General features: G+C 43.1%; 1 protein-coding gene across 1 annotated transcript; it reads right to left on the reverse strand.

The window, feature by feature from the left end:
- Positions 1 to 6,146: 6,146 nt before the first annotated feature.
- Positions 6,147 to 10,482, reverse strand: LOC138974615 (dentin sialophosphoprotein-like). The gene is made up of 4 exons (XM_070347337.1): positions 10,329 to 10,482; positions 9,127 to 9,240; positions 8,227 to 8,358; positions 6,147 to 7,507 (listed from the first exon to the last, which is right to left on the reverse strand). Exons 1-4 carry the CDS (start codon positions 10,474 to 10,476, stop codon positions 6,147 to 6,149), a joined length of 1,755 nt encoding a protein of 584 aa, XP_070203438.1. The 5' UTR covers positions 10,477 to 10,482.
- Between the last annotated feature and the right edge of the window lie 7,018 nt (positions 10,483 to 17,500).

Genomic DNA, 17,500 nt, shown 5'->3' on the forward strand with positions numbered 1-17,500 from the left:
CACTCCGGGTTTACCCGATTACTAGAACCCGCAAAAATATAACAGCTACAGAAAAAGAAAAAAACGCACAGGTATGTCACAGGTATGTCACAACCTTGCATGCACAGTGTGAATCGCAAATACCTGATTCATCGCAGCAAGCGTATTTCTATGTGAATACAACGATACTTGTTGATCTTCTTTACCGATGGTCTTTTGTTTAATATCCCTTTGCAAAGTACTGTAGTGTATTGTGATATCCTCAAATTGGTTTGCATTCGCAAAGAGATAAGTGAAAAAGTGCACTCAAGGCCATGCAGCCACAGGCGCATGCGCGATGCACAAATATACACAAAGAAAGTTGAAATGGATGTATTTGAATTGGACCTGAATTGAATTGAACGGTGTTTTCCGAAGTAAAACAAACTTGTCAGAATGTATACATATTTTCTTCATCTTGCCTCCTATCCAACAACAACAACAACAACAACAACAACAGCAACAACAACAACAAATATTAAAAGTATAAGCATCACATACTTTCACATAAAGTTAAGCCCCAAAGCTATGATAAGGACAATAACTTACACTGCAAAATAATGGTCGGAAATATCTAGATTGTTGCATGGTTCATTTCATAACGCTTCAACTATGACTGAGTGTAATGTCATAAGGATTGTCAATATGTTTTTCAAAACAAAATCATCAAACAAACGCATTTCTAAAATTGAATAAGCTGCAAAGTGACAGTGATGGTATAGTGTTTAACCTTCGCCGGTTGTCGTGGGTCGGTGTGGACCCAGAAGGGTGTTTAATTGCAAATATCTCTTAAACTAACCAGAATACCTCAGGCACCTAAAAAGCTCTTATGTCCTAACATTTCAGCGAGAAGTAATAACAAAAAGATCATATTTAGACGACAAACATCGTGGGGCCGTGCAGACCCATGTTTATCAAAGAAGGAAATAAGAAGCATGGATCCGCACGGCCCCACGATGACTTCCGTGCCCGGGCGAAGGTTAAAGATATTAGACATAAACAGTTCTTTCGAGTTTACATTATAAAAGGTAAATATGCGCCGAAATGGCTGCAATCTACTGGCCGTATAAAATTTCATCTCACACGGCATCACTGCAGAGCGCCTAGAACTGTACCCACGGAATATGCGCGATATAAGACTCATTGATTGATTGATTGATTAATCTGTACTTTGATTTTGTAAGGAATGAGTTCAAAAAAAGAGCACCAAAGTATGAGAAGTCTAATCTTCGAACGGTATTTACTGTTATAAAGTGTGTTCACTATTGTGTTGTTGTAGTAGAAATGTGCGGTGATGGTAAATGATGCATTACCTGTGATCAGTTTATGACTCATCACAATTTTTTATAAAGGCAAAGGCTAGAAAGAAGATCCACCCTTTTTTAATCAGAAGTGAAGAGGTTACTTTTTCTTATCAAAGATAATTTTGACAGTCCTTTTGTACACGCTGTCCAAGAAAAGTATTGGAGGTGCACCTGCCAAGTGCGAAACTGTTAAAACTTGGTCAAAATAGGATTGAATCTGTGGCTGAAACAAATGTTGATTAAGTCACGGGTCTTTTTTATTTGTAATACATGTAGCTGCATACATAGAGAGAGAACGAGCGATAGAGAGAGAGAGAGAGAGAGAGAGAGAGAGAGAGACAGACAGACAGACAGACAGACAGACAGACAGACAGACAGACAGACAGAGATAGGCATACTGACAGACACACCTACCAAGGCAAATAGAGACAGAGAGACATAAACAGTGCGAGAGACACAGAAACAGTGCGAGAGGGAACATACACTCATTATGTTTTGTCAAGGTGAGTATGTAATGCATATTTGTAATATTGCGCTATCCTGTATTCTGTCATGTGTTGTACAATTTAATTCACAAACACACCTACACACATACAGACACACACGCGTGCACGCTCGTACACACACATACACGCACAAGCACACACACACACACACACACACACACACACACACACACACACACAGTCACACACACACACACACACCACTGCCACCACCACCACTATCAACAACAACAACAACAACAACAACAACAACAACAATTCCGGACAAGTTAATGAGAAGGCACGGGGCCGGCATCTCTGACAACAGACTGATTGTGTTTTTCACGAGTTCAATTGTGTGCTCGGTTTATCATCATAAGAAAGTAGAACTACCAAAGCTACCCTTTGAAAAATAATTAAGTAATTGACAAGCACATCGACTCAAAACGTAGACGCACATATGCTTTAATGGATGAATCGCATTGTCGCTGTATTACATAGCACATAAAACAAGAGGAATGTACAATTTAAAATATAGGCCTATTATAAACAAATCGCGTAAGGCGAAACTACAACATTTAGTCACTCTGTCGAACTCACAGAATGACACTGAACGCACTGCATTTTTGTTTTACCTGGACAATACAGCTTCGTCAATCCCCGCGGCAAGGATACCGCTGACACTTTTCACGTGGAAAACGCAGTGAAATTGACAAGCCAGTAAAGCTACAGCGTTGTCATTTTCGATTTTAACTGGCATACATACATGAGTCCATCATTGACATTGTGCGCCTTTAGATAATGAGGTTGTTACCTCGCTTCTTGATCTATACGCGTGCGCACAAACACCCTTTTCAAAGGATATCACCGCCACTCGACGGTTCCTACTAGACGAGATAAGCACGATCAGCGAGGCGACCGATTGCATAAGACCACATGCGGACACAGCCATCCAAATATCAAAAGATTACCCGGCCGCATCATGCCGTTAGCGACTGTAGCGCCGAGAGGTAGGTCCTGCAAGTTTACGGCCATCACGTGACTTTCGCGGGTCAAAACAGGGTTTCATGAATGGCATTTAATGCGACTTACAGCACAAACAGCGCCACCATGCGGTCAAGTGCCGTTATAAAGGTTCCCTGTATGCCCTCCCGGGGCTCTTGTATACCGACTCAGGGATTTGTTGTTCACCTTTTTCCTGCTTGGTAGTGAGTGACTGTATCTTCTTTTTGTTCGTTCTTTTAGCATTCATTCAAGTCAGGATTTTCATCCCGATAGCTATCAGCCAGTTAGCCGCTAATTAAAGCCATGTTAGTTTCCATACAGCTGATCAATACCTCTCCCTGACGGGAAGTTAGCTGGTACAAATAAGATACATTTGAACCGGTAATTGTGTAACGCTAAACACTGAAAACAATGTGTGGACTTCAACTTTTGCAGACGACATCAACATCATTACCGACACAACTGCCAATCCCACCCCTACCTTGTGCCCCACCACCATCACCACCACCACCACCACCACCAACAACAAGACTGAAAGTCAGGACAACCAAGACAACGAGAACACCACAGACAGCTCTGACAACTCGTTGGCTATTGGTTTCGGCGTAGCGGGCGGTCTTCTCTGTCTCGGTGTCGTTCTCGGCGTCGCATACAAGTTCCGGGAAAGGTCACGAGGTCATCGGAACACAACTCCAGGCAGTAGTCATGTGGCTATTACTGGTGATGGCGGTAACCCTGATGGCGGTAACCCGGATGGTGGTAACGCTGGGGAAAGCACGGCCACTGACGATAGTTTCTTAAAGGCTGCCGTACTCGTAGCGTTCATTAATTAATTCATATTGTTTACATTTGCCAATAATGTTATAAAACTGTTCCTAAGGGGATATAATAACGATTGGCTGTAGCTTTCGAACACAGAAAAAATTATTTCAGTATTGCAAAGTGGTGTTGATAGTGTCGAATGTAAACAGAACAGTCTCAAACGCCATATTTGGTTTACGAAACGTCACGAAGTGACGTCAACGGTCTAAAAATAGCCCAAGTCCTGGAGAACAGTTGCTAAACAATGCAATAAAGAATTAATTATTTCTCGTAATTGGTAAGGACTTCAAACCTAAAACTTTGCAGGAAGCTTAATTTGTACATCCCCGCAACGATGGGAAAAGCCCTGGAAGTAATTAAACTAATTAAATAGGACTATGTCAGCCTTTAAGCGAAAGTCAGACCAAAGATGATTCTGAGGCACCTTCAGATAGCCAAGCGTCCAAAGTCTGAATAGGAGCAGTGAATTGAAACCCTGTATGATAGTAATTTAATATTAAGCAGTATATGATTTCAACTTAATTGAGGAAAAAAAAACTATACAAACAAAATTAAGAAACTGAAAAACATATAGCTTTAAATTCTTTCCTGTAGTACACCTTGGAAAAGTTCAAATCTCACAACCAAAATATTTATGTGTTTATCATTACCGTCCATCTAATTTCTCGATTTTCAAGCATTTGTGAGTGCAGAACTATTCTAGGAAAACTAACGGAGAGATGATTTTGAAACTGTGTATGTGCTTTGTTAAAGAAATATTCCTGCACAGTCTATTTCGTATGCGAAATGTTGTCGATGTCGTCGCATCCTGCTCTTTGCAAAAGCCCAGGTCGCAGTGTGGTGACCTCATGTTTAAGAAAATTGTTCACACACACACACACACACACACACACACACACACACACACGCACGTACACACACACACACTCACACACACACACACACACACACACACACACACACACACACACACGTTGTTGTAAAGTCAACAACAACAAATTTGAAAAACAAGACGAAGACGATAGAGTTATTGCATGTATTTTATTGTATCACCTACAGAAACAAAACGTTTTTATGATAAAACTCACAGGTACACACTCACTCACTCACACGCGCACACACACGCGCACACACACGCGCACACACACACACACACACACACACACACACACACACACACACGCACGCACGTACCAATAAACACACGCACATTCGGGCGCGATCAAACGTTTATTTGCTCTGTTGAAGTGTGTACATGCAGAATACTGTTCCTTTCAAAGAAAAAATGGCGAGGAATGTTTTCTGAAACATTTGATAAATTGTGTGACTAACTGCATAGTTGTTTTGTGGTGTGTGTGTGTGATGCAGACTGTGTACTGTAGACATTAAACCTTCAGATAACAGATTTTTTTTCAAGGTTGACTCTTTTTCCACTGTACTCATTTTGGCGCTAACTGAAAAATCAAAACCAGTGAAAAATAATTTTAAAACATGGCGAAGAATATCAAGCCGAAAATAAGACATTTGCGGTTATGAAGTATACATTCGTCTTCTTCTTCTACATTAATGGGATGCACGTGCACTCGTGTGTTTGCACGACCGGGTTTTTACGTGTACGACCGGGTTTTTCCCCTGCCATTTAGGCAGCTATAGTTCGTTTTGGGGGGATCCATGCTTGGGTATTTTCATGTTTATATAACCCACCTAACTCTGACATGGATTACAGGATCTTTACCATGCGTATTTGGTATTGTTTTGTTTTTTGTACAAAGGAAGGGAGATAAGACACAAGCAGGTTGCAGTGAGATCGGAAAAATCTCCACCCTTACCCATAAGGTGCGGCCAGGATTTGAACCCCGAACCTTATTGAAGCCCAACGTCTGAACTTGGCTTTCCTTTTTTAACCCCAACAAATAGAATCCAACAGTCCCTACTGGTGGGTAATCGTCTTCCCTCTTCTGTGTGTGTGTGTGTGTGTGTGTGTGTGTGTGTGTGTGTGTGTGTGTGTGTGTGTGTGTGTGTGTGTGTGTGAGAGAGTGTGTGTGTGTGTGTGGGGGGGGGTCCCTGAAACGATGATCTATGAACTTGCATAGCCCGGGCGAAACGTCTTGTTGAAAAGACAGACTTTCAACCAAGTTTCCACCAACTTGAGCAGGTTTGTAGTCGCTCGGGATGAGGCCTAGTCGCCGAAACGTCCGTCGTGTCAACGGTTCCGACAATTTATGTCCGGTTTAGTTCAAATTTGACAGCAACTTCAATACCCATGCAGTAAAGCGCTGCTCGACCCCTCTAAGCGATTTACGATCGACGTACGGCAGATAGACATTTTCAACAGATTACAAGACGATCAAACAGATCATTTGACCGACTGCAATATAATTATATACACACTCTGGTATTTCAAATTGTCTGAACACATTGCAGTGCCCCACTTTTCGCTTTCACGGTAAGAACCTTATCCAGAGGGACTGCGCACAAGCTAGAATACAGATCTCTGCATACTCGCGCATGCCTAGTTATTTTGGGAGGAAGGCGTGAAAACTGGATGCAGATAAGCATCGTCTTCGGTGAGGTCGTTCAAGTGACTGACAGCTTCAACACTTGTTTGCACATTTGTAGTGCCACTCCCCATGTCGGAAGATGGTTTTGCAGTATTTTGACTAAAAGTTGGAGCTACTGGATGGAGGTAGTCATCGCACCCTGTCACTTTGTTTCCAACAGATTTGTTGCTTGGTTGGGACTTGTTGGTAGGGTCGGACTTGTTTGTTGGGTGGGACACGTTTGTAACGTGGAACTCTTCAGTAGGGTGGGACTTGCTGGTAGGGTGGGACTTGCTGGTAGGGTGGGAATCACTGGCTGGGTGGGACTTCTTGGTAGGGTAGGACTTGCTGGTAGAGTGAAACTTCTTGGCGGGATGAGACTCGTTCGTAATGTGGGTCTTCTGAGTAAGGTGGATATCAGCAACTTTCTCTTCACGCAGACTATCAGAGGATCGGCCGTATTGTGTTTCCGTCCTGTTTTCACGGACCGAGGAAATATCATGCAGATAGGCATCTGATCCAGTACGTTTTCGCAAGTCCGGAGCTTTTGAAAGCTTTGTTTTCGGAAGCATTGTGTACTGATATCGCTCTTCGCCCACACTGTCAGCCGACTGATCGCCTTGCTGTGAATCTGGAGAAGTTAGGTGTGTGTATGTGTCGTCTACGATGAAAACCTTCGAGTGTCGGCTTGACTGAAGATCGGCAGACAGCTGGTTTGTATCCACATCAGTCTGACACGGTGACTGAGTCTGCTGCTCATGAAGGGAAGGGGAAGAAATGGGATGGAGATATCCACCCTCGTCTGTTTGCTTGTCTACGCTGGTCTCAGACGGTTGAGTGCCACGCACGCCTGCGCGATCCGAGGGTCTTGATGACTTGCACTTATATTTAGTAAGACGCTGCGCAGGAAACTGCAAACGTGTTGTACATTCTTTTCGTTTTGGACAACGAGGAGGAACGGTACGCCCATCTGTATCTCCTTCAGCAGAGGGGTCGGTCTGGCTTTTTCTTCTAGAAAAGGGTCCGGGGGATGGACGAGGCTTTTTTACACCCATATCCGAAGTGGAAAGGGCATACGCATCATCATAATCGTCATCGTCAACACAACCAATTGACTGATCGTCTGTGGTGGTAGCCCCACCAGCCAGATGAGGATGTGAATCGTCTTCACTTGAGTCCGTCGACGGCTTGCTTGGCGATGGGAGAGTATGGTTTTCAGTGTCTCCGTTGTTGTGACTGTCGTCCGTCGAAGACGACTCATCGGAAGTCGACAGGCTGTTTTCAAACCGTATGGGTGGGGGTGCGGGAGGTCTGGAGTCAATGGAACGAAGATCTTTAGAGAGAGAAAGCAAAGTAGGTCGTAGGAGTTATGCCTGAGCGCCAAACAACCAACAAAATCAAAGAACTTAAAGAGAAAGCGAGAGAAAGAGGGAGAGAGAGGAGAGAGAGCAGACAGACAGACAGAGAGGCGGGGAGGGACTGAAAGAAGGGTGCTGACAGACAAGCACCAGAGCTGCTCTTTCAGGATAAAACATGGTACATGGCAGCTCGTTTACTCGGCTGATACATGTAACACATCAAACACAGCATGGACCACTTCATACTGCATACCTTATATTCTGCCAGACCGTTCTTCCAGCCCCTGCTATATCAAACCTACAATCCCAGCCCTACACAGCCATTATTTATCTCTGTATGTCTCACTTAATGTCATGGTAACCTAATATTTTACTTTCATTATTATTCATTTTCATTACTTTAATATCCCATTGCTGAAAAATTCGGGTCGCTTCTAATTGACGAAATCCGAAATAACTCTGTCTGGTCGGTGGGTTGTGACTGAAAGAGTGAATACCCTTGCCGTTTTGCTCGGACAAACAATGGAGAGGCCAATCACTATTGGGGTGTGTCGGAAACACGTAGACAGGAGCACGTGTGAAGTTATTTGTCCGAGTAAAAGCAATAGTATTCACTCTTTCACCACCCATACAAACCCGACGTGCACACCCCAACAAGAGTTGTGCTACCCAGGTGTGTGCGGGATCAGCCTACCTCTTCTTTGTCTTGAGCATACGGGTGGCCTTGGCAAAGGTTCGTCCGGAATTTCTTCATAGATGTGAGCTGCGCTCTGTCTGTCTTGGAGGGGTATGGCGTGCTGGTTCCTCAGGTGGCTCTGTCGTTTGCCTGTCGACAAAACATTCTGCATCATTTAAGCTCACGCGCTTGTGATATAGCTGGTGGAGTTGCTCCAACATACACATAATATGTACGTGTCAATAAGCGTTTTGCTTGTTATCGTTCTATACATGAGTTGATTTTTGTGACCTAAATTATATATTTCTTTACATATTTATTTGTGGTTTTTACAATATACAGCTGTATATATAGCCTTACAAATAATTAAATGCTTCAACGAACATACACACGGGTGATTGTAGTACTCGAAAAAGAAGGAATGCACCTCCGGATTACTCTTGTCTTGTCTTTATCATTTTCATTAAACTTCAAGCGCCGAAGAAGGCATTTGTTTTACGGGTGATCGATGGCGGTCTCTGAAATCACAGAGATGTACTGAAAGAATACTTTGTCTTTACCTTTTTCTTTCAACTTCGAGCGCCGAAGAAGGCATTCGTTTTATGGATGATGGTAGTCTTCGAAATTACAGAGATGTCTTGAAGAAATTGTCTGTGTTTATGGGTTTGTTTAAACTTGTTGTGCCGAAGAAGGCATTTGTTTTACGGTGTATGGCGGTATTCGAAATCACAGGGTTGTACTGACGGAGAAGTCTGTATTTATCCTTTAATTCAAACTTTATGTGCCGAAGGAGGCACTTAATTGTTTCGACAAATTGTGTATTACACTTCCCGTTTGAACGTATCTGTTGAAAATACAAACGATTTCGATAACCTTCCCCATTAAGGATCTTCATGATTCGATATATAGGTTGTATACCTCTCTTTCTGAAGATGACAACAACGAAGACGACGATGAAGATGAAGCCATTAGCACCTAGCATGGAAACGCCAAACGGAACCAGGGTCAGACTGATGCCAATATCCATGCCATCTGTAATCATGTTTCATGTGATCATTATTTCGTTTAACAAGTTGATTGTTGATGAATTGATGTCATTGGTGGTTACCCAAGTTGATTGTTGATGAATTGATGTCGTTGATGGATATAAAAGGAAAGCAAGTAAAGAAGAAACGAGAGAAAAAGAGAAACAAAGACAGAAGGAAATAAATAATGAAGAATATCTTTGCCAAGTGGATTGCCCGATTTGTGGGTTCGAACCAATGGGAATGATACCAGACAGAGTGTAAAGGCACAGTGCGTGACATTCTAGTTAAACTACAGGCTTGAGTGCCATATAGCCAAAGAGGTGTGTGTGTGTGTGTGTGTGTGTGGGGGGGGGTTAGTAGACGTGATGTTGCATTAAAATAGTATTTAACAAGAAATTCCTCCGAGGTAGGAAAAACACCCCTGTTGGTCAAAGGGAAATAACCATTCTCACTGCCAGCAACTGAGAAGGTTATTTCCCTTTGACCATTAATATGTCCCTCTATAAGTCCTTGTAGAATCTTAATCCACCAATAACTCCCTAACCGTGTGTTTGACTGGTCCCAATTTTTGTAAGGACCGTCTCAGGAATGTATAGAACATGTTCACCAAGTTTGGTGACGATCGGTCCGTTCATTCTTGAGATCTATATGCGAACACAAACACACAAACAAACAAACAAACACATCGACCGAATCCTATACACACCCCTATACCGGGGGTGTAAAGACGGCTTGACCTTTTCTGATTTTAGCCTAACTATTTTTCACTCTAAATGAAAGTGTTCCACTTTTGAACACGTGTTCTGCAACCAGTTTTCAACACAGTGTGACATGGTAAATACTCCTACTAGCAAACGTAGCACACATGGTAAACACTAGTGTTCAGTTGAAAAAAGAAAGAAAAAAGTCAAATATAGTGCTTGATACATGTGCCAGTGTGTCATGCGAGAAAATAACTAACACAATGTGACAGTGTGCATACTTCTACTAACAAAAGTAACACACATGGTAAACCCTAGTGTTCAGTTGAAAATAAATACAAATGTAATGTTCCACACATTTACCAGTGTGTCATGCGAGGAGAAAACTAACCTGGAATGACTTTCAGTGTAACTTCAGTGTGATCTTCTCTGCCAACGCCATTGGATAGACACAGCCTCCACGTTCCAGAATCACTATCAGCTATGCTGCTTAGGACGACAGATAACGTGAAATCCGGGGGTGAACCCTTTACGAACATGTCCCTGTGGAACGATAAACAAAATGTTACAGACAGAACACGCCAACAGAAAAACAAGCCAAAAAACAACAACAACAAAACAACAAGTATTCAAGCGCATTTTAAATAATAGTGGTTTGAGAAAATGACATTAACGAGGCGTATCTTCATTCGGTGTCACAGGAAAGAGGACAAAGGGCTTGTGCAAGCTCGAGTGTGTTTTTCTGTCAGAAGCTGTGATAATGCTTCGAATTTTTGAGGTAAGTTACTGCAGCAATACTAACTCTTACTTGTGACACCTTTGGGTTTCATTTGAGTGTTTTCAGGTTCATAGACGCTGTTTCGGTCAATGGTTTGTGAATGTGATTGTTTTAGCACGGACAACATTTGTACTAACAGGGTGCGTGTGTGTGTGTGTGTGTGTGTGTGTGTTTAAGACTTGGCATTTGTTAGACAACTAGGTGATGAATCTGAGTAAGAGTTGAACAAACCCTGTGCAATCCCTCTCTGATGCAGATGACGTCACTTGCGACCCCAGTTTCGTCATCGAACACGTCAGACCGTCTGCTGTGAAGGATCTTACGCCAAGCTGCAACAGGGCGTTTTCACCTTCGTTCACTTCCAGCGTGGAGTTTTCCATGGCAGCTGTTAGCCTCAACGGACCTGTGACGGTATAAAGACTTCATGCTGATGAAAACTACAGGCATATGATAAATATACCCCCCCCCCCCCGGTAACGAGCAGAAAAATAAAAACCAATCGGTGATGTGGTAACTGAATCATGTTATGAAACAAATTACACTCGTTATCTGAGTATCATGCCATCAAAATATGTACCCTTTGTCATTTAATTTAGGATTAATTTCCAACCTATACAGAAGTGTGTCTGTGGGGGTATGTGCTTGCGTGCATGCGTGCGTGCGTGCGTGAGTGCGTGCGTGCGTGCTTGTACGTGTGTGTGTACGTGCGTACGTGCGAGCGTGTGTGTGCGTGTGTGTGTGCACGCTCGTTTGTGTCTGTATCTTAGTATGTATCAGTCTGTCTCTCTGTGGCTGCGTATGCGACACCCGGATTCAGAGAGGGAGGAGGGGGGGGGGGGGGTAGTCGGGTTAGGTGCGAGTGAAGCAAAAAGAGAATCGTGGGAAAGGAAATTATGATTACAATGTCGCTATCATCTGATTTGTATTCTATTTGAAAGTGACATAAATATGTCCTGTTTGTCCTCACGTTTTGTTTCTGTGAAACTGGGGTAAAGGTTTCAAGGCTAAAAAGTTTTCCCTGTAATGAAGTGTGTGCGCTTACGCATGCTTTTCCGCAGATAATACTAAGATATATTTTAGTCACAATAATCAACGCTTGCCTTTGAAAGAGCTTTTCTACAAATTGAAATAATTGAGAGGTTTTATGAACGTATGTTGAATCTGTTTATGAACTACTTAAAAATAAATATTAAAATCGTTCTGTCTGTTTTAATTGAAGTGGTGGTTGTTGTGACATTGATGGTTGTTGTTGTTGTTGTTGTCAAACTGAGCTACTAACTTCTGAATCTTGAATCAGGGACAAGTTATGTATTTCTGCCGGGTGAGAGAGAGAGAGAGAGAGAGAGAGAGAGAGACGACAGACAGACGACAGACATACAGATAGACAGAGGCAGACATTCAAAGACAGAGAGACAAGTTAAGTATGTATTTCTGGTGGGAAACAGAAAAAGGGAGACAGACATATAGAGACAGAGAGCTTTTTAACCTGTCTCTCTGTCAGCGCATGTATCTTTGTAAATGCTTTGACTAACAGTCATTACGAGTTATTTCTAATATGCTGACTGTTAGCAAATGATAATAGACATGTTGAGAAAATGGATTATCAGCATAAGCCGAAGGCGAATGCTGATATTATTTTTTTTTAGACATGTCTGTTATCATTTGCTAACAGTCAGCATATTAGAAACAACGGTTTTAATACCGTCCATTTCACTGGGCCAAAACAAATTTTGAGGCGACACCGCGAATTAGACGGAACAGCCGCAATGGGAACTGGGTCGCTCTTATCTAATTATGCCTGTCAATCAAAGCATTCTCGTGACCTGGGTCCGCCAATCAGAGTCGCTCACCTGACGTGATGAATATTCACAGGTCAAATGCGTTCATACAACCATCTCACAAGATAAACCATGTATGTATTGTATGGGAAGATTTATATAGCGCTTGACGTTCTCTAAGCGCTTTACATATTAATTTCTGCCGTGTGAGATGGAATTTTCAACACAATCTATCACGCATTCACATCGGCCAGCAAACCTCAAGCCTATTAGGGCGAGCATTCACCTTTCACGGCCTTTATTCCAAGTCACACGGGTATTTGGTGGACATTTTTATCTATGCCTATACGATTTTGCCAGGAAAGACCCTTTTGTCAATCGTGGGATCTTTAACGTGCACACCCCAATGTAGTGTACACGAATGTTGAACATGCGTTTCAGTTGCTTCGATATCTCTTGTCAATCTGAGGGCGATAGATTTCGATGCAACATCAGAGAGAAAGGAAATGACGTGAAGATAAATTTCACGTAAATTAAGTGATGCAATTTCACTTGAATCGTCAGAACTTTAACATTGATGTTTTGAAGTGAGTGGGGTCGGCATTGCAAACGCAGAGGTGGTGCCATGCCGTTCTGTGAAGCGCCCACCGACAAAACGGGCTTTTTGGTATTTTTTTAGATAAAGAGTATAGTAACTGACAGCATTTGAAGTGTCATTCTCAGGGCCGGACCAAATGAGTTGTAAGGGGGGGTGTCCTCCTTTTTTGGGGGGGAAATCAGCGAAGTGGCGAAGCCACAAGCGCGCGCCTGCAAAGCAGGCGCGCGAACTAGGGGGGTCCGGGGGCATGCTCCCCCGGAAAATTTTTGAAAAACGGTTAAAATCTGTGCAATCTGGTGCATTCTGGGCCTTGTTTTGAGGGTTAAGAGCAGCATTGTTTTGGTTGTTAGAGACACACACAAAATGTATTTAAAAAAAATAAAAATAAAAATAAAAAACACTCAAAGCAAGGTACATGCTTTTTCCAGGGGTGGGGTTCCGGAACCCCTGGAACCCCCCCCCCCCCCCCCCCCCTGGGTCCGGCCCTGATTCTTTAGAATAAGTCACGCTGATATTGTTAGTTCCAATGTTTACTTTGCCTTGTTGATTGTAAGCATGATAAACAAAAACGGTCCCTGCCTGAACGTTTTAACATTTAGAGGGTCACCTAGAATCAGTCCTGATTGGTCAACAAGCGGACGGGCGCAGTGGCGTGGTGGTAAGACGTCGGCCTCCTAATCGGGAGGTCGTGAGTTCGAATCCCGGTCGCTGCCGCCTGGTGGGTTAAGAGTGGAGATTTTTCCGATCTCCCAGGTCAACTTATGTGCAGACCTGCTAGTGACTTAACCCCCTTCGTGTGTACACGCAAGCACAAGACCAAGTGCGCACGGAAAAGATCCTGTAATCCATGTCAGAGTTCGGTGGGTTATGGAAACACGAAAATACCCAGCATGCCTACTCAACGAAAGCGGAGTGAAGCTGACTATGCTCTCAGAGTATAGTGTGGGGAACCCAAATGGGCAAACGAGCTCACACGTAACCAGACAATTCTGGAACGCTGAAGAAGAAGAAGAAGAAGAAGAAGAAGGTAAACAAGCCATAGGGTGCACTGGAACGGTAATAAAATCAGATAGAAGCGATCCAGTTCCCATTGCGGCTGTTCTGTCGCTTCGAAATTTCATTGGTCGAAATAGACGGTAATAAACCCGTTATTTCTAATATGCTGACAGTTAGCAAAAGATAATTAACTATCTCAAAAATAATATCAGCATGAGCCGGATAATCCATTTTTGAGACATGTCTGTTATCATTGGCTAACAGTTAGCATATTAGAAATAACTTATACTAACTCAAGTCACTCTACAGCACTCACATTTCACCAGCAACAGTGTTTCTCTCCCTTGTTCGACATCGTCTGCCTCACACCAATACACACCGGTGTCGGAACAGACGAGATCTTTGAGGGACGCTTCCAATCTGCCCTTGCCTCTGACGCGGCTCTGGTCAAGTGTCCTGTTTTCAGGACCAACCAAACGGATGGACGAAGGAGGATTTCCGTTTGTAAAGTTGCAGGTGATGTTTACACTCTGGGTTTTGTTGTTGATGACGATCACGCTTTCGTCAACATAGTTGTCGACTGTGAGCTGTGTTATGACTGGTGAATCTGGTGAGAGAGGACAATTCTGTTTACCTGGATTTATGTGACTCTCTCTCTCTCTCTTTCTCTCTCTCTCTTTCTCTCCCTCTCTCTCTCTCTCTCTCTCTCTCTCCCCCCCCCTCTCTCACACACACTCACAGACACACACACAGACACACAGACACACACACACACACAGACACACACACACACACACACACACACACACACACACACACACACTGCAATACGTTACTTCTCAACACACTTTTTTTTAACAGATTTACTAATAAATGAAACAGTTTTTCTGAATTTAAGAAAATGAATAGGTAGGCTACTTTAAAGAAAGAGATATTCAGAGGAACCCTGATTCGTACTCACGCACTCTATCGAAGTGTGCAGTGCCTCTTAAACATTTTTTTTTTTTTACACGCATGCTGTCACTTATGCTGCCTACAGTTCATAACTTTCAGTCAGTTAACCTTCGCCGGTCGTCGTGGGTCCCTGTGGACCCAGGAGGGTGTTTAATTGCAAATATTTCTTAAGCCAGTTGTAATTTTGTAATGAGCTTTTAAGAATGCCTCAGACACATAAAAAGCTCTTGTGTCCTAAAAGATCATTAAATTTCAGCGAGAAGTAATTAAAACAACAAAGGTCAAATTTAGACTACACACGGAAGACATCGTGGGGCCGTGCGGACCAATGTTTCTCAAACTGAAGGAACTTACATAAAACTAGGGAGAGAAGTCACAAACCTTCAGGTATTGGCTCTAAACATCATTTTCTACGATCTGTTTAATTTTGGAGTTAATAAGCAAGTTGCAGCGTGGAGCAAAAGTAATACATAACAATGTGGGTCCATACGGCCCCACGACGTCTACAGGTGGGTATTCTCGTGTTTCCTTTTTTGAGAAGCTTTAGTCCGCACGGTAATAATGAGATAAATAATTTAATTTAATTACTTCTCGCGGAAATTTAACCACGGCGTCTACGGAAGGGGATGCACGTTTTTGCTTCTTTGGAAAGCATGGGTCTACGGAAGGGTATGCATATTTTTTTCCTTTTTTGAGAAGCATGGGTCCTCACGGCCCCACGATGTCTTCCGTGTGTAGTCGATAACCCGGTCGGGCGAAGGTTAAACTCACAGGTGATGATAATATTGAAGTCTTCATCCATTGTTGTGCTTCCGACAGCCACCAGGGTCCATTTTCCACCGTCGATGCGTTGCATCTGTTGCGTGTAGTGACAAAGCAGATGTTGAGACTTCTGTGCTCTACACCCGCACATCTGGTCGTCATCGGCAGGGTTCAAGGGCAGGAAGACAGAGCACATGAGGCGATCATCCTGTTGTCTGAACAGCTTGATGACACCTCTGTCTTCTTTAGAACAGTTGGTGGCAAGTCTGAAGCGGATGGTACCATTTGTGTTGTCCTCGAAGCCCAACGGAGAAGCAGTCAGCATTGTTAAGAAACCTGGGAGGAAATGTTAATGTCAGTTCTGAAAGGGTATGGGCTGGTCGTTTTTAGTTTGGCAGTTAAAGCCGAACATCCGTTTCCAGGAGACAATGCATTGTTAACATGGAAGCTAGGCCAACGAGATGAATTTAGACACCGGATGTATTACGGGTACGAGAAAACAAAGCTATATCTGTCGCGCCTGCAATTTTAAGCCTAGAACACAAGTTTTCTTAAATTCAACAACCATGAATGACGTCTCGGTATATATGAATGACGTCACAGTCATCGTCACAGTCTGTATCTTTTGAAGCATCGCATTCTTCATAACGTCTTTCTGTGTCTGCATCCGGGAAATGTGTGTTCTTTTCGGGGTCTTTGTCATCTATGTTCAGAACTCTGTCCTCCTGAGCGAGCCACTTTCCAAGGGCAGCTAAACTCGCGTATGGAAACAGTACTGTCGTCTGGGATGCCGTTCTCAGTATTCTCAGCGTTGAAGAATTTGTAAAGAGAAAAAACGACAACACCAGGAGAAATAAAAGTTGTGTGCGCATTTTGGGGCTTTTGGAGGGACGATTTCGAGTTTGAATCCGTTCTTGCACATGCTCCAAAGCGTGTTACATACAATCTTGCACACGTTTGCTTTAGTAGTGTCAAAGAAGGAAAGCGTGTGACATTGTAGTATGTCCCACTGTCTTTAAAACTGAAAGAGTGTTTAAAATATACAAACATGCAACTTCCCGTCCTTTTCACTTCCCTTCTGCTCAGACCTGGGCTGATGCGCACGAAGCGAAACTAATAGTTGGTACGCAGCCACGGAGTCGGATTGGTTGTGATTTCAACCAATAAGACACCACAGCAGTCACACCCAGTTAGGTGGCACCCAGTTTCACTTCGTGCACCTGAGCCCTGGGACCCTCCCTCCTTCCTATGAAATGATGTCTTATCTTATACCAGTACCAATCTGCAATAGTAATTCATCGAAAGAGTCCCTGCATATGAACCAGTCAGGACGTTGATTTTAAGAGAGAGAGAGAGAGACAGAGAGAGACAGAGAGAGAGAGAGAGACAGAGGCAGAGAGAGACAGAGACATAGACAGAGAGAGACAGACAGACAGACACACACACACACACACAGACAGACACACACACAGAGAAAGAGAGAGAGAGAGTGTGTGTGTGTGTGTGTGTGTGTGTGTGTGTGTGTGTGTGTGTGTTAGTGTGTGTGTGTGTCTGTGTGTTAGTGTGTGTGTGTGTCTGTGTCTGTGTGTTTGTGTGTCTGAGAGAGAGAGAGATACAGACAGACAGACAGACAAACAGACAGACAGAGTGAAATGTATGTTATTAAACATGAATAAAGATTGAAGGTTAACATTTTA

Source organism: Littorina saxatilis, linkage group LG8, assembly GCF_037325665.1.
Source record: "Littorina saxatilis isolate snail1 linkage group LG8, US_GU_Lsax_2.0, whole genome shotgun sequence".
NCBI lineage: Eukaryota > Metazoa > Mollusca > Gastropoda > Littorinimorpha > Littorinidae > Littorina > Littorina saxatilis.

Bases quoted from the DNA above. Each gene is read 5' to 3' on its own strand.
- LOC138974615 (XM_070347337.1), bottom strand. From the start codon at position 10,476: ATGTTCGTAAAGGGTTCACCCCCGGATTTCACGTTATCTGTCGTCCTA. The intron at 9,241-10,328 runs GTTAGTTTTCTC...ACATGATTACAG, and splicing joins TACACTGAAAGTCATTCCAG to ATGGCATGGATATTGGCATC. The intron at 8,359-9,126 runs GTATACAACCTA...TTTTGTCGACAG, and splicing joins TGTCATCTTCAGAAAGAGAG to GCAAACGACAGAGCCACCTG.